Source organism: Nerophis lumbriciformis, linkage group LG21, assembly GCF_033978685.3.
Source record: "Nerophis lumbriciformis linkage group LG21, RoL_Nlum_v2.1, whole genome shotgun sequence".
NCBI classification, from domain to species: Eukaryota; Metazoa; Chordata; class Actinopteri; order Syngnathiformes; family Syngnathidae; genus Nerophis; species Nerophis lumbriciformis.
This window is the reverse complement of record NC_084568.2, coordinates 39,328,570-39,353,001: the sequence shown is the minus strand read 5'-3', so window position 1 is coordinate 39,353,001 and position 24,432 is coordinate 39,328,570. Positions and strand designations below refer to the sequence as shown.

The window sequence follows — 24,432 nt, the reverse complement described above, 5'->3', positions numbered from 1 at the left end:
CTAAAGACTTTCAAGAAAAGCTGGCTACTTTCCGTGCATATTGTAAAAACAAGATAGCTGAAAAAAAGATCCGGCCAGAGAACATTATCAACATGGACGAGGTTCCACTGACTTTTGATATTCCTGTGAACCGCACCGTGGATACAACGGGAGCACGTACGGTGAATATTCGCACCACAGGGAATGAGAAGTCATCCTTCACTGTGGTTCTAGCTTGCCATGCTAATGGCCAGAAACTTCCACCCATGGTGATATTCAAAAGGAAGACCTTGCCAAAAGAGACCTTTCCAGCCGGCGTCATCATAAAAGCTAACTCGAAGGGATGGATGAAGAAAAGATGAGCGAGTGGTTAAGGTAAGTTTACGCGAAGAGGCCGGGTGGCTTTTTTCACGCAGCTCCGTCCATGTTGATATACGACTCCATGCGCGCCCACATCACGCTGGTTTTTAATATATTATTAAAGTTTGACTGACCTATCTGACTGTTTTTTTGACATTCCTTTAGCGCAGTTAGATGCGGCTTATAACACGGGGCGTCTTATAGGTGGACAAAGTTTTGAAATATGCCGTTCATTGAAGGCGCGGCTTATAACCCAGGGCGCCTTATGGTGCGGAAAATACGGTAGGTCAAAAGCTATATATAAGAACTGTAAGCATCTGACAATGTTGAATAGTTTAAAAAGTGTACATTATCTGTAACTGTCTAGTAAATTAGAATTGGCTCACAAGACTGTTTATTTCTAAAATAAATACTGGACAATATGCCGCTAATTTTATCCTACGTTTTGAAACCTGCGGCTTAAAAAACGGTGCAGCTAATTTATGGATTTTTCTTTGCTGATGGCCATAATGCAATAGTTTTGTAAAAAAACAACAACAAGCAAACACACTGATAAGGTGTGTTATCGTTTGTGCTATGGTGCCATCTTTTGGACAACTGTCTCACTGCAGGTGCTGCATTGTCCTTCCAGTTAGTCCTGAAGTAGAAGTGCCGTTCAGTCTTCAAGCAGTCCATATTTTTTCTCCATTCATCTCTCCTAGCAATTTTACAGTATAATTCAAACTGTTTATACTTACTAAAGCGTCCCATGTGTGATGCGTGTAGGAGTGTTTTCATGCATACTTGTAAATGCTATCGTAATTTAATCAAGCTAGCGTCATTAGCAGTGTTGGGACTAACGAGTAACGCGTTACTGTAACGCTGTTACTTTCAGCGGTAAATAGTAAACTAACGCGTTATTTTTTATATTCAGTAACTCAGTGACCGTTAGTACATGATGCGTTACTACATAAAAAATAACGTAAAATAACGCAGTATTGGCTAGTAACTGAGAAGATCTGAGTGTTTTATTGCAGCGCTGCGGAAGAGGCGACAATAAAGAGGTGCTCCGCGCGCTGTCTGTGTGTGTGTGTGTGTGTGTGTGTGTGTGTGTGTGTGTGTGTGTGGGAGGGGGCGTGTCTGTGTTTACTAACAAGACGTCATGGCGAAGCCCGAAGCCGAGTTTCTTAAAATGGAGATCGCCTCCAAGCCACCACTAAACTCACCACCCAGCATATTCTGGAACTACAGTATGCAGATGACTGCGCTGTACTTGCACACTCACCACAGTCTCTCCAGCGCGCACTGGATTTGGTAGCCTCCATCTACAGTGCCATTGGTCTTCAGATAAACACCAAGAAAACACAAATACTCGTGCAGGAGTTTACTCCCCAGCCAAATACGCCGATCTTCACCCTTGACGGGCACCCATTAGCCACCGTCCCCCACTTCACCTACCTCGGTAGCACCCTGTCGCCATCCTGCACCATTGACGATGACGTCCAGGCCCGTATTGGTCTGGCCTCTGCTGCCTTTGGAAGGCTACTGTCCAGGGTTTTCCTGAACAGGAATCTAACCATCTCCACCAAGACAGCCGTGTATAAGGCAGTCTGCCTCTCCACGCTGCTCAATAGTTCTGAAACCTGGACACCCTACCAGAGGCACATCCAGAGTCTCGAGGCCTTCCACATCCGCTGCCTCCAAAGGATCCTAGGTCTGACCTGGGAAGACAGGGTGCTCTACACTGAAATTTATGACCGGACGAACACACCCTGCATCACAGCACTCCTTGGCCAAAAACACCTAAGATGGGTCGGACATGTGATCCGTATGCCAGCCCACCGCCTACCTCGTCAGATATTGTATGGCCAGCTTTCAGTCGGTCAAAGGTCTGCCGGGGGCCAGAAAAAACGGTACAAGGACCACATTAAAACTCTCCTGAAAAAGGGTGACATCAAACCACCAGCACTGGAGTCCCTGGCTGCTGACCGCCAGACCTGGAGCTCTACCTGCCACCAGGGAATCACTCATCTTCAGGAGAAGTTCACAGAGCGGCGTGCACAAAGACACCAACGTGCCACAGCACCAGCGACCATCACTGCTGCCTTCCCCTGCCCCTCCTGTGACAAAGTCTGTGGATCACACATAGGCCTGAGCAGCCACCTGGCTATGCACAGGCGAAAGGCAAAACAATAACCAATCCAATACTTCGCTTGGAGCAACGTCATCATCGACATCGATGGACTGCCATAAGCAAGTACCGTATTTTCCGCACCATAAGGCGCCCTGGGTTAAAAGCCGCGCCTTCAATGAACGGCATATTTCAAAACTTTGTCCACCTATAAGCCGCCCGGTGTTGTAAGCCGCATCTAACTGCGCTAAAGGAATGTCAAAAAAACAGTCAGATAGGTCAGTCAAACTTTAATAATATATTAAAAACCAGCGTTCTAACAACTCTGTTCACTCCCAAAATGTACGCAAATGTGCAATCACAAACATACGTATATCAACATGGACAGAGCTGCGTGAAAAAAGCCACCCGGCCTCTTCGCGTAAACTTAAACTTACCTTAACCACTCGCTCATCTTTTCTTCATCCATCCCTTCGAGTTAGCTTTTATGATGACGCCGGCTGGAAAGGTCTCTTTTGGCAAGGTCTTCCTTTTGAATATCACCATGGGTGGAAGTTTCTGGCCATTAGCATGGCAAGCTAGAACCACAGTGAAGGATGACTTCTCATTCCCTGTGGTGCGAATATTCACCGTACGTGCTCCCGTTGTATCCAGTGCGGTTCACAGGAATATCAGTTGCTGTGAAATAGTACCGGTAATCCGTGTGCGGATGGAGAGATTGCGTCTTTTCATGAACCAGATCCCTGACGCTTAGTAGGAGCCATTTTGTGGTCTTTACAGATGTAAACACACAAAGGAAATGAAACGTACGGTGATATCCGCGCGCTTTTTCTTCTTCTACGCGGGCGGGTGGTTGCTTACAGTAGAAGAAGAAGCGCTTCCTGTTCTATGGGGGCGGGTGCTTACCTTGGCGGTTGCTTGCGTAGAAGAAGAAGCGCTTCCTGTTCTACCGGGAAAAAAGATGGCGGCTGTTTACCGAAGTTGCGAGATCGAAACTTTATGAAAATGAATCTTAATATTAATCCATATATAAAGCGCACCGGGTTAAAAGCCGCACTGTCAGCTTTTGAGTAAATTTGTGGTTTTTAGGTGCGGCTAATAGTGCGGAAAATACGGTAAGTGTGTGTGTGGGAGGGGGCGTGTCTGTGTTTACTAACAAGACGTCATGGCGAAGCCCGAAGCCGAGTTTCTTAAAATGGAGATATTTTCAATACTCTTCTTTTGTCGAGCACAAAGAAAAGAACATTTTAGTTGAATGTAAGTTGTGTCTTGGATCAAAGATCCTAACCTAGCAATTCAAATATGCTGAAACCGCTACAAGAACAACATGCTTGGACGAAGCTAGTAAAGAGACACACACTTCACCTTCACCTCCAACAGCGGCTGGATTTTAACTGCACACTGAAGGTACACACACTCTGTCAATTCTCTTATTATACTCTTTCATTCTAGACTTCTAGAGTGTTTGATTATCACATCACTCTAAATGTTTAGACTATAAAGTTCACAAACATAAAGAGGGATGCTAGTGGGCCAGGCCAATCTTTCCTTTTCTCTAAACTAAAAGTGGGGAAATGTGTAGAGTGTTCTGAGCTTCAGACATGATTTTATTTCAGAATTCCTTGAAATAAAAAAACGCTTTGTGTATGAAGTGTGTGCCTTCTTTGGTTTACAGCTATGTTGTTATTATGCTGTTTGTTACTTATGTATGTAATGTTGCAGCTATTTAAAATAGTTTTGTCAATTTGTCCTGGCCTGAAACAAATTGGCCCTTTGAAACATATCTTTGTCTTTGTGTGTTGTATGTAGAGCACATTGCTTAGCAGAGTTCAGTGCTGCAAATGCATGTCAAGTTGATCAACACATTGTATTATTCTCCAGTGCAATAGCAGTACTGAAATGAAGGCTAAAAGGGCATTCAATGGGGCCTTAAAAAATATATATACAGTCAAGAAAATAAGTATTTGAACACCCTGCTATTTTGCAAGTTCTCCCACTTAGGAATCATGGAGGGGTCTGAAATTTTCACGGTAGGTGCATGTCCACTGTATGAGAGATAACCTAAAAAGAAAAATCCAGAAATCACAATCTATGATTTTTTAACAATTTATTCGTGTGATACAGCTGAAAATAAGTATTTGAACACCTGTCTATCAGCTAGAATTCTGACCCTCAAAGACCTGTTAGTCCGCCTTTAAAAGTCCTCCTCCACTCCACTGTATTATCCTGAATCAGATGCACCTGTGTGAGGTCGTTACCTGCATAAAGACACCTGTCCACCCCATACAATCAGTAAGACCCAAACATTCAGCATGGCTAAGACCAAAGAGCTGTCCAAAGACACCAGAGACAAAATTGTACAACTCCACAAGGATGGAAAGGGCTACGGAGAAATTGCCAAGCAGCTTGGTGAAAAAAGGTCCACTGTTGGAGCAATCATTAGAAAATGGAAGAAGCTAAACATGACGGTCAATCTCAATGGGAGTGGAGCCCCATGCAAGATATCGCCTCGTGGGGTCTCAATGATGCTAATAAAGGTGAGGAATCAGCCCAGGACTACACGGCAGGACTTGGTCAATGACCTGAAAAGAGCTGGGACCACGGTTTCCATGGTCACTGTTGGTAATACACTTAAGACGTCATGCTTTGAAATCATGCATGGCCCGGAAGGTTCCCCTGCTTGAACCAGCACGTTAAGGCCCATCTTAAGTTTGCCAATGACCATTTGGATGATCCAGAGGAGTCATGGAAGAAAGTTTTGTGGACAGATGAGACCAAAATTGACCTTTTTGGTCATAATTCCACTGTGCGTGTTTGGAGGAAGAAGAATGATGCGTAGCATACAAAGAACACCATCCCTACTGTGAAGCATGGGGGTGGTAGCATCATGCTTTGGGGGTGTTTGTCTGCTCATGGGACAGGACGACTGTACTGTATTAAGGAGAGGATGACTGCAGCCATGTATTGTGAGATTTTGGCCAAAAACCTCCTTCCCTCTGTCAGATCATTGAAGATGAGTCGTGGCTGGATCTTCCAACATGACAATGACCCAAAGCACACAGCCAGGAAAACCAAAAAGTGGCTTCGTAAGAACCATATCAAGGTTCTGGAGTGGCCTAGCCAGTCTCCAGACCTAAATCCAATTGAAAATATTTGGAGGGAGCTGAAAGTCTGTGTTACTCAGCGACAGCCCAGAAACCTGACTGATCTAGAGAAGATCTGTGTGGAGGGGTGGGCCAAAATCCCTCCTGTAGTCTGTGCAAACCTGGTGAAGAACTACAGGAAACATTTGACATCTGTAATTGCAAACAAAGGCTACTCTACCAAATATTAATGTTGGTGTTCAAATACTTATTTTCACCTGTATCACACAAATAAATTGTTAAAAAATCATAGATTGAGATTTATGGATTTTTCTTTTTAAGTTATCTCTCATACAGTGGACATGCACCTACCATGAACATTTCAGACCCCTCCATGATTTCTAAATGGGAGAACTTGCAAAATAGCAGGGTGTTCAAATACTTATTTTCTTGACTGTATATAAGTAACTAAACAGTTACTTTTCACGGTAACGCATTACTTTTTGGTTTGAATAACTGAGTTAGTAACTAAGTTACTTTTGAAATAAAGTAACTAGTAACTGTAACTAGTTACTGGTTTTCCGTAACTAACCCAACACTGGTCATTAGCATGAACTAATATGCTAACATAATTACGAGTGTCAGTGTTAGTGTTGTTACCCTACAATGGCATTCTTTTTGTATTGTTTCAGTTTCACAAATTCCTCAGTAAATTCACCAAAACATCAGCGTGGAGTTATTGAGTCGGTTTAGCTGATTGGAGAGCTAGCTTGCGCAGCTAGTGCGTTCATGACAAAGACTTCGGTTTTGTTTTATCAGCCGTTTTACTGCCGTGTAACAGACGCCATTTGTAAACAATCAAAGAATTTAAATAAACATTTACAAAATATTTCTGTTTAAATAACTCATTTATATATATACGTACATATCTGAGGCTTAAAGTCTGGTGCAACTAATACGTGAAAAATATTTACCCCCCTAAAATTGAGTGGGTGCGGCTTACATATTGGTGCGCTCCATAGCCTGGAAAATACAATATTTTCATTTATTTTATACAGCAGAAGTTGCTTTGTTGGTCACGCCAAAGATATTTGACATTGTTAACTGTTGCCTGCCTTTAATCGCCGACTTGTGATTAGCTGATAGCATGTGGGATTTGACCGCATTGCCAAAGTTTCGAGGTCTTTTTGCACACAATGCAGAACACCTCTGTGGGTTCACCATTAATCAGCGTTCGCTAATGATGACTAAGAAAACAAAAAGATCAATAAATCTTCCCACATCCTAAAAGACTTTGTAAAGACCATTTCTATCAAAAGGACAAACTACCGGTTAAGTAAAACAATTAGTATGATGCTTTTCTTTGGTTTTTCAATTTTCTTTTGTTATCTCTTGCACGTTTCTTTTGTTTATTCTTTCTAAGGCTGAAACGACGCGTCGACGTAGTCGACGTCATCGGTTACGTAAATACGTCGATGTCGTTTTTATGCGTCGACGCGTCGCATATTTACGTCACACTGCCGTCATGGCGGAGCGCAAAGCAGACGATGCGAGCGGTGCGAGCGAGGGAAAAAAAGCACGCCAAAAGTCGTCAAAAGTGTGGGAGTATTTCAATAAACGGCCTAATAATGTTGTAGCGGCGAACAGCTGTCTCGTCAGCTGACGCGCGAGCTCGCAACCGGGGCTGTTTAGCAACCAGCCAAACCCACTTAATAAAATTATATTTTATCTTAGAGCACATCCGCATCCCTATTCACCTAGGCAACCCCAGGAAATGTATATAATTCGGCATTATTTCGGCCAGTCGGCTTATAAAATCAGAGCCGATCAGTTTACGTTCACGCGCAGGTATAACGCGGCGCGCTCCTGTCTCATCTGCTGGTGCGCGAGCCCGCTAATTAGACAGCTTTGTCAAATCAAGGAGTACAAAAGACGCCAGCGCAGAGTGGAAAAAGGTTTAGTTCATTACAGATAACCAAGAGTTGTGCCAAAAGTATGTAAGATTTAATATTTCTCTTCGTGGGTGTGGCGCACCTGTTGCGCTGGTGAGATTGGGGGGGTTGTGTGCATGTAGCGTGCTTAGTCTGGAGGCTAAATACACACAGTGTGTTATGTAACTGGTGTTTAGTGTTGATATTCTTTGCTTAGTTTGATAAATGTTGGAGCAGTTTGCTTCATCAGGAGGGTGAAGTCGCTCAACTTAAAGTGTTGGATTTAACTGTGTTGGATCATTGGCTGCTGGTGAAGGCATAGAAAAAGGGACATTTTTCTACCAGTAGACAGCGTTTAAGATTGAGTGTTTCACTGCTAAATTAATAATATATTTATATTGAATATGGATTTTAAATATGTATCTAAATAGGTGGTTAATTGGTTAGGTATTTATGTATTTGCATATTGGGTTTTCTGTTGCATTTATCTATTGTGTTTCTGGGTTTAAATGTATTTTATATGTATCTTGGTGCATTTATGTTGAGACAATTTATTTAAAATCTGTTTTAACTTAAAGGGAAAAGATGTGTCCATTTTCTTGCACTTGTTTAATGGTTAAGAGTTTGATAGCCTAATTAATAGTTGTAAATTATGGGATTGATAATTGATTGATTTTTTACAGCATGTTGATCTTGTGGTGTTTTGTCCTTAAAGGTTTTTCACCTACTAAAGAAGCTAAAGGCTACTAAAGGCTACTAAAGACAGCTAATGACAGCTAAAGAAACTAAAGTCTACTAACACTGCTAAAGACTGCTAAAAAGACTAAAGAAGAAAAAAGAAGCTGTTTCTTGGTTGGAAAAACTGTTGCAAACTAAAGGAAAATAAAAGGAAAAAGTAACTACGGTCTGGTCTTTTGAGTGAAATCCAGAAGCCACATTCAGCATAGGTACATCCCTTCAAGTGTGGGATAAGCACAGCGAAAAAAGCAAAACACTTGACAGTTGTTGTATGCACACTGTGTCGAGCGGAAATGGCCTATCATAGCAGCACAACGGCTATGAACGAACATTTGAAAAGCAAAGCAGCGTTCTTGCCATCACCATCAACTAGTCAATCGTCCGCGTGAGTATACGTTGTCATCATTACACAAAAACATGAATGTGTCATTTGTATCTGCGTTGTAAATTCATAAACTTAAACACGGTTTCGCTCTGAGAGGTGCGTTTGGCGTGCCTGTTCAGTGTTTACAAAGACGCGCTCCTCTTTAACGCTAACGTTAATTAGTTGTGCAAATACCTTTTACAACATTAACAGTTACATATACTATGTACAAACCAACAATTAACTTTCACTTTAATCATACTATCATTGTTGTGTTATTAAGCAAAATAAGCAATACTTTTACTTTTGTTGAAATGTTTACACTGTTACAGAATATTTCGTTTTGCACTTTTTTGTATTGGATGTTTATCTTTATTTTTGCACATTGTAAAGCAAAATAAGCAATACTTTTACTTTTGAAATGCTTATACTATTGCAGAATATTAAGATTTGCACTGGATGTTTACTTTTATATTTGCACATTAAAAAGCAAATAAGCTACTTTTAATTTTGTTAAATGTTAAAAGTTTTAAATGTTTACATTGTTACAGAATATTTTGTCATGTTGTTGTCAATGTTGACTGAGTGGCCATACTTTTTTTTTTGTAAATAAAAGTCATGCCTTTTGAAAAAACTGGCCAACATTTATTTTTTCATCTTCATTTTAAATAAAAAAAATAATCGGTAAAAGGAAAAATAATCTATAGATTAATCGAAAAAAATAATCTATAGATTAACCGATTAATCGAAAAAATAATCTATAGATTAATCGATAGAAAAATAATCTTTAGCTGCAGCCTTAATTCTTTCCTTATGGTAGTTTTGTTTCTTCCTTACTGTTTGAAAATTATAGAGAACATTTTTTTCTATGAACATATTCTGTAGAGAGACATGTTTACTATTATGGTCTTATTGTTCAAATTTTGCGTGTCATATTGCTGTTGAAATAAAGTTAGCATCACACAGCCCAACCTCGCCGTTGTCTTCTCCTACGGCTTTGAAGCAATGTGCACATTAAAAGTGTGTGAAAGATTAGTTCCAGCTCCAACATTAAAGTGTGTCACTACAACTACTACATACAGGAAGAGAATTGCAAGGAGGTCCCGCCTGCTTATACCAAAACAAAGATTGCGGATGACTGACAAGAGTCCATATACCGTATTTTCCGCACTATTAGCCGCACCTAAAAACCACAAATTTACTCAAAAGCTGACAGTGCGGCTTATAACCCGGTGCGCTTTATATATGGATTAATATTAAGATTCATTTTCATAAAGTTTAGGCCTCGCAACTACGGTAAACAGCCGCCATCTTTTTTCCCCGTAGAAGAGGAAGCGCTTCTTCTTCTACGCCAAGCAACCGCCAAGGTAAGCACCCGCCCCCATAGAAGAGGAAGCGCTTCTTCTTCTACTGTAAGCAACCACCCGCCCCCGTAGAAGAAGAAGAAGCGCGCGGATATTACGTTTCATTTCCTTTGTGTGTTTACATCTGTAAAGACCACAAAATGGCTCCTACTAAGCGACAGGTTTCCGGTTCATGAAAAGACGCAATCTCTCCATCCGCACACAGACTACTATTTCACAGCAACTGCCTAAAGACTTTCAAGAAAAGCTGGCTACTTTCCGTGCATATTGTAAAAACAAGATAGCTGAAAAAAAGATCCGGCCAGAGAACATTATCAACATGGACGAGGTTCCACTGACTTTTGATATTCCTGTGAACCGCACTGTGGATACAACGGGAGCACGTACGGTGAATATTCGCACCACAGGGAATGAGAAGTCATCCTTCACTGTGGTTCTAGCTTGCCATGCTAATGGCCAGAAACTTCCAACCATGGTGATATTCAAAAGGAAGACCTTGCCAAAAGAGACCTTTCCAGCCGGCGTCATCATAAAAGCTAACTCGAAGGGATGGATGGATGAAGAAAAGATGAACGAGTGGTTAAGGGAAGTTTACGCGAAGAGGCCGGGTGGCTTTTTTCACGCAGCTCCGTCCATGTTGATATACGACTCCATGCGCGCCCACATCACGCTGGTTTTTAATATATTATTAAAGTTTGACTGACCTATCTGACTGTTTTTTTGACATTCCTTTAGCGCAGTTAGATGCGGCTTATAACACGGGGCGGCTTATAGGTGGACAAAGTTTTGAAATATGCCGTTCATTGAAGGCGCGGCTTATAACCCAGGGCGGCTTATGGTGCGGAAAATACGGTAATTCCACTGTTGAATAAATGCGCTCAAGTGACCTCTTGTATCCAGTTTGAAAACCACAAACAAACCAACTTATCGATGACGGAAAAGTTATAAAGTTAATTTGTCCCGGACTGAATGGGTTATACTTGTATGGCGACACTATTTCCATATTCACACACTGATGGCGGGAGCTGCCATGCAAGGCCCTAACCACCACCCATCAGGAGCAATGGTGAAGTGTCTTGCTCAAGGACACAACGGACATGACTAGGTTGGTAGAAGGTGGGGATCGAACCAGGAACCCTCAGGTTGCTAACTCTCCCAACCGCTCCTCGCAGTCCCCTACAATTGTATGCATTTTTTTAATGCCTTTGGACATCAAATGTAATGATGTTCAATGCCATTTAAGGCCTTCATTTTCCCAAAATGCATTTAATGACTTAACACGTTTTAATGACCCGCGGGAACCCTGTAAACAAATAGGTTTAACACTAATAGAGCTTGGTTAAGGTCAGCTAGAAGTATGAAGGCAGGAAGTTAATCCGTGTGACAAAGCTTGCATGCCACCCAAATAATCAATATAGTTTTGTGGTAAAAGGGAACAATTGGGAGTACGGCTGTGAACAACAAGAGATCTCGTTTTTAAGCAGGTTATTACCATAATTATGGCAACAAATAAGGACAACTGGATGGCTCAACCAAGGTCTAACAATCCTAATTTTGCCCAGCACCATTTTACACAACAACAACAACATACCGTATTTTCCGCACTATTAGCCGCACCTAAAAACCACAAATTTTCTCAAAAGCTGACAGTGCGGCTTTTAACCCGGTGCGCTTTATATATGGATTAATATTACGATTCATTTTCATAAAGTTTCGATCTCGCAACTTCGGTAAACAGCCGCCATCTTTTTTCCCGGTAGAACAGGAAGCGCTTCTTCTTCTACGCAAGCAACCGCCAAGGTAAGCACCCGCCCCCATAGAACAGGAAGCGCTTCTTCTTCTACTGTAAGCAACCACCCGCCCGCGTAGAAGAAGAAAAAGCGCGCGGATATACCGTACGTTTCATTTCCTTTGTGTGTTTACATCTGTAAAGACCACAAAATGGCTCCTACTAAGCGTCAGGGATCCGGTTCATGAAAAGACGCAATCTCTCCATCCGCACACGGATTACTATTTCACAGCAACTGATATTCCTGTGAACCGCACTGTGGATACAACGGGAGCACGTACGGTGAATATTCGCACCACAGGGAATGAGAAGTCATCCTTCACTGTGGTTCTAGCTTGCCATGCTAATGGCCAGAAACTTCCACCCATGGTGATATTCAAAAGGAAGACCTTGCCAAAAGAGACCTTTCCAGCCGGCGTCATCATAAAAGCTAACTCGAAGGGATGGATGAAGAAAAGATGAGCGAGTGGTTAAGGTAAGTTTAAGTTTACGCGAAGAGGCCGGGTGGCTTTTTTCACGCAGCTCTGTCCATGTTGATATACGTATGTTTGTGATTGCACATTTGCGTACATTTTGGGAGTGAACAGAGTTGTTAGAACGCTGGTTTTTAATATATTATTAAAGTTTGACTGACCTATCTGACTGTTTTTTTGACATTCCTTTAGCGCAGTTAGATGCGGCTTACAACACGGGGCGGCTTATAGGTGGACAAAGTTTTGAAATATGCCGTTCATTGAACGCGCGGCTTTTAACCCAGGGCGCCTTATGGTGCGGAAAATACGGTAGTCAAACTCCTTTTTTCACCGCCATCAGAGGGCCACAGGTAACAGCCAATAATATATGATGTTCTCTATGCATTTCACTATTATTTTTATTTTTTCATACACTATAAAAAAAACTGAAGCTTTCATAGTAAAAGACCTGAATTTTACTGTGAAATATACAGTGTTTCTAACAACATACTACGGTATATGGAAAACAATACCACTGTTATTTTAAGAGAAAAAACTGGCAGCTCAGTTGCCAGAATTTCACTGTAAAATTCACAGTAGCTTTTAAAACATTACTGAAATGGAAAAACTGTAGCACTATTTTTTTTTTCTTATTCTGGCAACTAAACTGCCAGTGTTTTACTGTAAAAAAGAATGTTGCACCATTTTTCCTTTTACAGTAATACACTGTAGGGATGTCCCGATCCAGGTTCTTGCACTTCCGATCCGATACCGATATTGTTTTTGCACTTCCGATCCGATACCGATACTGGCCTATCCGAGCATGTATTAAAGTTTAAAGTTATTTAGCCTACTTAGTTGTCAGAATCATGTTGAAAAGGGTTTTAGTACTCTTGATAACAACTAGCCAGCTGAATTAGGGGAGTTTGAATAATACACAATGGTTGGTAACAAGAAACTGACCTGTTTATTCAAGGATAAACACAAAATAGACAAAATTATACATGACAAACAGAAATGGCATCATTGAAAATAGGGCTGGGCGATATGGCCTTTTTTTAATATTGCGATATTTTAAGGCCATATTGCGATACACGATATATATCTCGATATTTTGCCTTAGCCTTGAATGAACACTTGATGCATATAATCACAGCAGTATGATGATTCTATGTGTTTTGATTGATTGATTGAGACTTTTATTAGTAGGTTGCACAGTGAAGTACATATTCCGTACAACTGACCACTAAATGGTAACACCCCAATAAGTTTTTCAACTTGCTTAAGTCGGGGTCCACTTAAATTGATTCATGATACAGATATATACTATCAGATATATACTATCATCATAATACAGTCATCACACAAGATAATCACATTGAATTATTTACATTATTTATAATCCAGGGTGTGGAGGGGGGCGCCGGATGTAAGTGTCAAAAAGACAGCCAAAAGAGTTTGATATGAGAATAAATCTAAAGTTAAAATATAGGGTAGAAATGCACCCATTTGCAGGAAATGTAGTCTTGATTTTCAAAATGTTCTTTCAAGGCTTGCATGTCTACATTAAAACATTCTTCTTCATACTGCATTAATATATGCTTACTTTTAAACTTTCATGCAGAGAAGGAAATCACAACTAAAAAAATCACTATTTTTTTCATACGGTGTTGATCTGGAAATGTTTGCCTCGGCATTTTGATGGTGTGGGCGTGTGGCACCGAATGGAGATAAGCGTCTCGACAGACGTTATAATATTTGAACAATGATGACGAAAACTGTTGTCTCTGTCGTGTCCGTGTGTCGAAAATTGTTATGCGCTTATTTTTTTATTTGATTTTGTGCGTGGCATAGATTTGCCGTGCGCAAAGGACGTTTGAGCAGGTGCGCACCTTAGCGGCTGCGCTAGCATCACAGCTAACGTTAGCCATGCTGCTACCTCTCTGCTGGGAGAGGACGTATACGTATGTGACAGTATGTGACGTGTGTAAGAAGTTGCGCTTGCTGTCTGTGAGAAGGAGACAGAAGAAGGAGTGGGAAGAGCCTGTCGTGTAATGCCAGCAGCTAAAAGCAACTGCGTGAGAATCCACAGACCTGTGGATGTGTTGAAGGTGTGCTGGAAAATGCGGAACGGAAATAGGGAGCAGCAGAAAAGTGGAAGGTATTATTTAAATCTGTGCGTTGGAAAACACGGACCGGAGTTTTTTTTTAAACTGGATCTGGATCGGCATTTTCCCATGCCTTGCCGATACGCATTTTTTGGCAAATATCGGCGGCCGATCCGATCCAAATATCGGATCGGGACATCCCTAATACACTGTAAAAACGACTGTAGATTTTATGGTAGTTATTTCAATTTTGCAGTAAAATGCTGTAAAAAGCACCGCAAATGTTACCACGAAATTGTATTTCTAAAAAATATTTTACAGTGTACAATTTAATGGTTAACTGGCTTTGAAATCATAAGTTTAACAGATATTTACAGTATTTATTTTCATTTTGACAAAAAATTGCTTGGAAAGTACATACCTGCCAACTTTTGAAATCAGAAAAACCTAGTAGCCAGGGTCCAGGGGCCGCAGGCCCCGGTAGGTGCAGGACAAAGTCCTGGTGGGGGGTTCAGGGGCCCCGACGTAAAATGATTATTATCATTCAGACAGGTTAAAATGTTGCTAAAACCATCACTTTTCTATCAGTCACAGTGACTTTTCAAAACAAAAATATTACAGCAAAAATCATATGGGTTGATTGACATGTTTATTCTGTAAGCTAACTTCAATAGTTTGAAATTATTTTGACAGTTAATGCCAGTTATCCTGTCAACCTTTCACAAGACTTCAATTTGTTAATTGAAAGTATAAACGGTATAAACACTTTTTACAGTAAACAAATGGTAAAACAGTACTAAACAATTCCATTAAAAAAAAAATTGGTGTCATTATTAACTTTCTGTCCAAGCTTGTATAATCTACTGCCTTGTTCAATTGTAAAAAATATTCTGTGCCTAAAATTCACATTTCTATCACAATGATCATACTGTAAACATGGTAAGCTAACTTCATTAAAATTAATAGTCCTGTCAACAGCATGGAATTACAATTCAAATGTAGTTTTTTTGTAAGCCTTTTAAAAGAATTCAAAATATGAAAAATTAATGAAAATTAATTGAAGCCATCAGACACTTGAAAAGTGGCACATCACATCTCTAATGTAATCATTTTAACTTTTCAACAGAAATAGCACTGCAAAAATATTAAGGACATACTTCTGCATTTTGGTAGTTATGCTGTCAACATTTAACAAGATTTCTTCAACTTGGACTTGAAAGCATAAATAGTATAAACACTTTTAACAGTATAACAGTACTAAACAATTCCAATAGATAACATTGGTGTCATTACCTTTTTGTGGCTAAAATCCAAATTTTGTCGGGAAACATTTTCCGAAATAACTGTCCCATGTGATCAGCCAGTGCGATTGGAAGTCCATGCTCAATTATTGCTCAATTATTGCCTCTGTAAATAAAACTTCGGCATTTATCACATCCAAAGAATCTGTTTGGGCGACGAAAAACGTTGAAAGTTTTCCACTTGTATCGCTAGCTACGGCATTAGACTTGTGTTTTTTTGTCCCAACGTGGTCTTTTACATCGCTAATTCCTCCGTGTCCGATCGAAAAATCTTGTCTGCACAAGGTGCAATTCGCGTAGTTTTCACCCTTTTTGGAACGGATAATTATTCCCGGATAGGCTTTTGAATATTCTTCACGGAATGACTGCAGTTTTCTTTTCGGTTTAAGACTCGTTTGCGATTTTTCTCCGGCTGATTCCATGATCGTTCGCTCGTTTGGAAACAATGGCAACTGGTGCCTCGTGCTTGGCAGCGGTGCTATAAATAGCCTCGCGCGTGGCATTCGGAATGGCTCGATAGGAAGTTACGGGAAGCAGTGTCGATTGTCATTGTTGTTACGCGATTTCGTGAATAAAACTTTTAAAAAAATAATTTTTTTAATTAATGAAAAACCGTATTTTTTATCACTGCAACCGTAACCCGGAATAGGTTGATGAAAACCGTACTAATTACGGGAAAACCGGAGTAGTTGGCAGGTATGAAAGTATGATAATGTATTAGTTGCAATATTGATACTATAAAAGTTTAAAATGTATGCAATTTCATGCAGAACAGATATTTTTTCCAATTAGACAAAGAAATACTAACTTTAGTAAGAAAATGCAAGGTGCTTAATACATATTTCCAAGCCTTGGGGGGGCCATATAAAATGATGTGGCGGGCCAAAACTGTGCACTAAAGAATGCATGATCACATTGCTCAGCCTTCTCGGCAGTGCGTCGCTTAGAGGAAGTAGGTTGCCATGGTAACATGCGAGAGAAAATTGACATTTCAGTTACCTCAAACTCAAACTTGGAGCTTCCAAAATTGGTCCTCTGCTTTTGCCAGAAGTTGTCGGGCTTGATGATGAGCGCGACGTGGATGCACGACGGGAAGGACTCCTGCAGGATCTTCAGCAGAGGCTTGATGCTGTCCCACTTGGAGCCGCGCATGTCAACGATGACCGTGAAGCCATGTTTACAAACCTCCTCGCTGGAGGGATGGGAGATAATCCAGAAAAGAGGGGACAGATGACAGACGTGGGAAAGGATGGAAGGGGGTTCAATCAAAAAAAAGAGGAGAGAATGCAAAATCTGTGAGATGACGCATTTTCTATAGCCTACGCAGCAAACATGGATTTTGCACACCCACGCACTCACACAGCCGCCCACACACACAGAAACCTGTGACGACTGACTAATGTTGAAATACACACATCAACACACAACTATTTCTGAACACTTGCTGACAATTTGACACTATTTGGAGCATCCTTCCATCGCGGGTGCATGCTAGTGACTTGAAAATGCGCTTGAACTATCATATATGGTGCAAAATGATAAGAGAACTATGGCAACTGATGGGATGCTACAGTGAAATGTGATCTTGCAGAGTTAAAATGGAGATGGATGTGGAGGTGAAGAATTTACCTGCGAGGTGAGAAGCCAAGCGGTCCACACTAACGAGTACTGCTGCACTGCCTCAGCTACTGCGACGTTTTGTTTTGCTTCCTCACACGCATTCACACACACACACACACACACACACTCACACACCAGCTCTCACACATGCGCGCTTCATCTCTGTGGGTTTTAATCCGCCCCTCTCCTTCTCGCTCTTTCTCCCAGCATATCCCTCCTTCATTTCCTCGCTTGTTCTCCGTTATACATGCAGGCTTTCCCTCACGTCCCTCTTCGTCACTAGAAAAGTGATTTTTGCCAGCCCCCCCCAAAAAAAGCTGTGGCCATCTAACTGCTCTTGAATACATTTCCTCTCTCCACCATCACATGCTCCACTCAGCACTTTGACAGTGTGCTTCCTTCCAATGCATTGATACAAGAGTCATTCAACGTCTTACCTGGGGATGCCGGCCAGGTAGGCGATCAGTCTCTTCAGGTCGTCGGTTCGTATTCTGTCGTGGTTACTGCGAGACGGGAACGTCAACACTGGACCGCCACGTCGATCCCTGCCGCCTAAGACAAAACACACACAGATGAAAAACTGCAGTAAAACGATTGTTATGAGGCGGTCATTTCAGGAAGTTGTTTATTGTAGCGCTGGGACTCATATGGTTCATTTCGGACACAGTCATCCGCATTTAATTACAACTGTGCACATCTGCTCTATCGCTTAAAAACAAATCCAACATGAATTAATCAGTTCATTATGTTTTAATTGGCTGCACAGCTGTTGCATGCAGTGTCATCATAAACTGGGGAGTAAGCGCTTTTGTGTCCATATATCGTAAATCATAGACAGGATTTAATAAGCGACTTGACACAAGGCTGAAGCTTAGAGGTGACAGAGCTTTCGCCGTTGCTGCTCCCAAGCTCTGGAACGACCTACCCCTGAGTGTTAGACAAGCCTCCTCTCTTCTCTTTTTAAATCTCTCTTAAAAACATACTTTTATTCCATGGCTTTTAACACTGAGTGATATCCATCCTGCAATGGCGCCCCATAATACACCTGCTGTGATCCTGTTTTTATGTTTTTATGTTTTTATTAATTCTATTTTAATTATTTATTTTTTAGTTTGTGTTGTGTTGTGTTTGCTCGGTACTCGTTTTATCTTTTAACCTGCTCATTGTACAGCACTTTGGCTACCCCTGTGGTAAATTTTAAATGTGCTCTATAAATAAAGTTGATTTGATTTGATTTGTCCAGGGTGTACCCCGCCTTCTGCCCCAATGCAGCTGAGATAGGCTCCAGCACCCCCCGCCACCCTGGTAGAAAATGGATGGATGGAAAATTGCACAAGCTGTTGTTACAAACTGCTCTGTCAGCATAAAAAGTGCTGTAGACAAGTGTAACGTGCAGGTGTTAAACAGCAACAGCTGAGCAGCACACCCAGCATTTTAAAGTGCATGCAGAGGTAGAGATCGCCATAATTCAGGCAAATTCAACCAATCCTCGCAAAACTTATCAAGGAGCTTTTTGTATTATTAGGTCCATCAGTGCTAAATATGATAAACTTGTCACTTTCCTCTGGCACTGTTCCCCTAGCATTCAAGAAAGCGGTTATTCATCCTCTGCTCAAAAGACCTAACCTTGATCCTGACCTCATGGTAAACTACCGACCGGTGTCCCACCTTCCCTTTATTTCGAAAATCTTCGAAAAAATTGTCGCACAGCAGCTAAATGAACACTTAGTGTCTAACAATCTCTGTGAACCTTTTCAATCCGGTTTCAGGGCAAATCACTCTACGGAGACAGCCCTCGCAAAAATGACTAATGATCTACTGCTAACGATGGATTCTGATGCATCATCTATGTTGCTGCTTCTTGATATTAGCGCTGCTTTCCATACCGTCGATCATAATATTTTATTAGAGCGTATCAAAACACGTATTGGTATGTCAGACTTAGCTTTGTCGTGGTTTAACTCTTATCTTACTGACAGGATGCAGTGCGTCTCCCATAATAATGTGACCTCGGACTATGTTAAGGTAACGTGCGGAGTTCCTCAGGGTTCCGTTCTTGGCCCTGCACTCTTTAGTATTTACATGCTGCCGCTAGGCGACATCATACGCAAATACGGTGTTAGCTTTCATTGTTATGCTGATGACAGCCAACTCTACATGCCCCTAAAGCTGACCAACACGCCGGATTGTAGTCAGCTGGAGGCGTGTCTTAATGAAATTAAACAATGGATGTCCGCTAACTTCTTGCAACTCAACGCCAAGAAAACGGAAATGCTGATTATCGGTCCTGCTACACACCGACATTTATTTAATAATACCACCTTAACATTTGACAACCAAACAATTACACAAGGCGAATCAGTAAAGAATCTGGGTATTATCTTCCACCCAACTCTCTCCTTTGAGTCACACATTAAGAGTGTTACTAAAACGGCCTTCTTTCATCTCCGTAATATCGCTAAAATTCGTTCTATTTTATCCACTAGCGACGCTGAGATCATTATTCATGCGTTCGTTACGTCTCGTCTCGACTACTGTAACGTATTATTTTCGGGTCTCCCTATGTCTAGCATTAAAAGATTACAGTTGGTACAAAATGCGGCTGCTAGACTTTTGACAAGAACAAGAAAGTTTGATCATATTACGCCTATACTGTATATACCTTATATACATATATACATATATATATACCTATACTGGCTCACCTGCACTGGCTTCCTGTGCACTTAAGATGTGACTTTAAGGTTTTACTACTTACGTATAAAATACTACACGGTCTAGCTCCGTCCTATCTTGTCGATTGCATTGTACCATATGTCCCGGCAAGAAATCTGCGTTCAAAGAACTCCGGCTTATTAGTGATTCCCAGAGCCCAAAAAAAGTCTGCGGGCTATAGAGCGTTTTCTATTCAGGCTCCAGTACTATGGAATGCCCTCCTGGTAACAATTAGAGATGCTACCTCAGTATAAGCATTTAAGTCCCATCTTAAAACTCATTTGTATACTCTAGCCTTTAAATAGCCCCCCTGTTAGACCAGTTGATCTGCCGTTTCTTTTCTTCTCTCCTCTGCTCCCCTCTATCCCTTGTGGAGGGGGGGTGGGCACAGGTCCGGTGGCCATGGATGAAGTGCTGGCTGTCCAGAGTCGGGACCCGGGGTGGACCGCTCGCCTGTGCATTGGCTGGGAACATCTCTGCGCTGCTGACCCGTCTCCGCTCGGGATGGTGTCCTGCTGGCCCCACTATGGACTGGACTCTTACTATTATGTTGGATCCACTATGGACTGGACTCTCACAATATTATGTCAGACCCACTCGACATCCATTGCTTTCGGTCTCCCCTAGAGGGGGGGGGGGGTTACCCACATATGCGGTCCTCTCCAAGGTTTCTCATAGTCATTCACATCGACGTCCCACTGGGGTTAGTTTTTCCTTGCCCGAGGATGTCGTTGTGGCTTGTGCAGCCCTTTGAGACACTTGTGATTTAGGGCTATATAAATAAACATTGATTGATTGATGATTGAAATTATGCACATCCTTGCAACTTAGTCTAATGTCTGCCACTTCCCCCCACATTTTGGCCCATCAGCATCATTTTCGCCAATGGATGTTGTCTCTAAGCGAACATCAAAACTCTAAATCTTTTATAATCGAGCAAGAACAACAAAGATGCAACAAACACATGGTAAAACATAAATGCACATAGTTGATATAATAACACTTTTCTGCAGAACTTTGTTGAAGAACTCAGCCTCCATCTGACACTTGCGTATCAGGCTTGTTGCCGTGTAAACAAGCCCCGCCCACTCGGTTTGTGCCCGGTCTGCATGAAGCAGATCTTACTAGGGTTACCATAGTAACCCATATGTCACTCAAAAGTGAAGATTCTAACCATTGGAATCATTTCTATGGATTGAAAACATCCAGTGGGCCGTGTTAAAATGTGTATTATGTTGTATTGTGCCCAGGTAGCCCACTTTACTGCCTTTTTTATGCTGTTTTGCAAGACCCCTGTCACGTGACTTCAAACTCCACAACTCAATGGCTGGTTTTGAGACCGGATCGATTGCTTCGGTGTTATTATACCGAAAGTGAGTCTTGCTTTTTGAAGCAGCAAATTTTTCTACACTGAATTTTCAGCACTGAATTTTTATACCCTGATTTTTTTTTTTTTTAATTTTAAACACACGCATTTTGCTGACACGTTTTTTTTAAATGGAATTGTCAGCATTAAATCCAGTTCACAACTTTCAAACCCAAAAAATTCAGTTATATAATTTCAGTGTTAAAATAAACAACCTTTTGTAATAAAGACACAGATCAACCTCCATAGTTATTACGTTTATGTGCTCTTCCGACGCTAGAAAAGTTATCCATCCATCCATCCATCCATCCATCTTCTTCCGCTTATCCGAGGTCGGGTCGCGGGGGCAGCAGCCTAAGCAGGGAAGCCCAGACTTCCCTCTCCCCAGCCACTTCGTCCAGCTCTTCCTGTGGGACCCCGAGGCGTTCCCAGGCCAGCCGGGAGACATGGTCTTCCCAACGTGTCCTGGGTCTTCCTCGCGGCCTCCTACCGGTCGGACGTGCCCTAAACACCTCCCTAGGGAGGCGTTCGGGTGGCATCCTGACCAGATGCCCGAACCACCTCATCTGGCTCCTCTCCATGTGGAGGAGCAGCGGCTTTACTTTGAGCTCCCCCCGGATGGCAGAGCTTCTCACCCTATCTCTAAGGGAGAGCCCCGCCACTCGGCGGAGGAAACTCATTTCGGCCGCTTGTACCCGTGATCTTGTCCTTTCAGTCATAACCCAAAGCTCATGACCATAGGTGAGGATGGGAACGTAGATCGACCGGTAAATTGAGAGCTTTGCCTTCCGGCTCAGCTCCTTCTTCACCACAACGGATCGATACAGCGTCCGCATTACTGAAGACGCCGCACCGATCCGCCTGTCGATCTCACGATCCACTCTTCCCTCACTCGTGAACAAGACTCCGAGGTACTTGAACTCCTCCACTTGGGGCAAGATCTCCTCCCCAACCCGGAGATGGCACTCCACCCTTTTCCGGGCGAGAACCATGGACTCGGACTTGGAGGTGCTTATTCTCATCCCAGTCGCTTCACACTCAGCTGCGAACCGATCCAGTGAGAGCTGAAGATCCTGGCCAGATGAAGCCATCAGGACCACATCATCTGCAAAAAGCAGAGACCTAATCCTGCAGCCACCAAACCAGATCCCCTCAACGCCTTGACTGCGCCTAGAAATTCTGTCCATAAAAGTTATGAACAGAATCGGTGACAAAGGGCAGCCTTGGCGGAGTCCAACCCTCACTGGAAACGTGTCCGACTTACTACCGGCAATGCGGACCAAGCTCTGGCACTGATCATACAGGGAGCGGACTGCCACAATCAGAAAAGTTACAAACTACATTTTAATTTATCGTTCGGTTTATTGATTCAGTAATGCGGACTCTGTATCGATCCGTTGTGGTGAAGAAGGAGCTGAGCCGGAAGGCAAAGCTCTCAATTTACCGGTCGATCTACGTTCCCATCCTCACCTATGGTCATGAGCTTTGGGTTATGACCGAAAGGACAAGATCACGGGTACAAGCGGCCGAAATGAGTTTCCTCCGCCGGGTGGCGAGGCTCTCCCTTAGAGATAGGGTGAGAAGCTCTGCCATCCGGGAGGAGCTCAAAGTAAAGCCGCTGCTCCTCCACATCGAGAGGAGCCAGATGAGGTGGTTCGGGCATCTGGTCAGGATGCCACCCGAACGCCTCCCTAGGGAGGTGTTTAGGGCACGTCCGACCGGTAGGAGGCCGCGGGGAAGACCCAGGACACGTTGGGAAGACTATGTCTCCCGGCTGGCCTGGGAACGCCTCGGGGTCCCCCGGGAGGAGCTGGATGAAGTGGCTGGGGAGAGGGAAGTCTGGGCTTCCCTGCTTAGGCTGCTGCCCCCGCGACCCGACCTCGGATAAGCGGAAGAAGATGGATGGATGGATGGATGATTGATTTACAAAATATCGTCTCAAGATCTATAGGCCACGCACCCTGCAACAACACAATGAATTGAACAGAGGCGTAAATTGGAGCTTTTAAAGTACCATCAATCTGAAACAGTGCATTTATGATACTATTATTGTATATATATATATATTCTTGTATGTGCATGCTTGGAGAAATGCAACAAAGAAGAAGCGTTGACTTCCCTGGGAAGCAGTGAAAGCAGGAGCTGTGTCTTTGCAGGAGATGACATCACAAGAAGTCACGATGGAAGTGAAATGCGAGGCTTGTATTTCTGCTAGTAAACACAGGCTCAATGTGCTCAGCCCACAAATTAGTCAGATGAGAGTGCTTGCAGCGTAGGTTCAGAGGGTGAAAAGCAAAAGACTAAATGTGAGGAAGATGTTTATTATGATGCTCATATTGGAAAGAACAGGCTTAGCTCGTGCACCCTGTCCCCTCTCCTTTGTCTTTGCAGCCTTCCTTTCTTCAATTCAAAGCCAATTGCTCTGCCAGCGACGACTCGGGGATGCCGTTTCTGACAATGCGTCATCGCCATGGCAACGCTGCTCTGTCTCTCTCTTGACTTGCCTGAGTCATCGTGACTGTCAATGCTATTCTGTTCGACCTTACCCTAAATTAAAAAAAACCACATAATACTTGATTGGTACCGTATTTTCCGCACTATAAGCCGCAACTAAAAACCACAAATTTTCACAAAAGCTGACAGTGCGGCTTATAACCCGGTGCGCCTTATATATGGATTAATATAAATATTTATTTTCATAAAGTTTCGGTCTCGCAACTACGGTAAACAGCCGCCATCTTTTTTCCCCGTAGAAGAGGAAGCGCTTCTTCTTCTATGGTAAGCAACTGCCAAGGTAAGCACCCGCCCCCAGATGAAAGAGGAAGCGCCCCCGTAGAAGAAGAAGAAGAAGCGCGCGGGTATTACGTTTCATTTCCTTTGTGTGTTCCATGTTGATATACGACTCCATGCGCGCCCACATCACAGATGGTGTCAAAAAACAAGTGAAGCACACAAATACAACACTCGCCGTCATTCCGGGTGGATTAACCAAAGAACTCCAACCGCTCGATATTGGTGTCAACAGGTCATTTAAAGCACGACTGCGAACGGCGTGGGAACAATGGATGACCGAAGGCGAACACACATTCACTAAGACAGGGAGACAGCGCCGGACGACATACGCCAACATCTGCCAGTGGATCGTACATGCC

General features: G+C 42.6%; 1 protein-coding gene across 3 annotated transcripts in view; it reads right to left on the bottom strand.

Annotated features, from left to right (window-relative positions):
- LOC133620811 (triple functional domain protein-like) overlaps positions 1-24,432 on the bottom strand; it is a 263,468-nt gene that overhangs the window by 145,766 nt on the left and 93,270 nt on the right. For all 3 annotated transcript variants that reach the window (XM_061982390.2, XM_061982387.2, XM_061982388.2), the window contains exons 5-6: positions 17,637-17,751; positions 16,579-16,771 (exon numbers count right to left, since the gene is read on the bottom strand). In XM_061982390.2, coding sequence (XP_061838374.2) covers positions 16,579-16,771; positions 17,637-17,751 — 308 coding nt within the window. The remainder of the gene's footprint in view (positions 1-16,578; positions 16,772-17,636; positions 17,752-24,432) is intronic.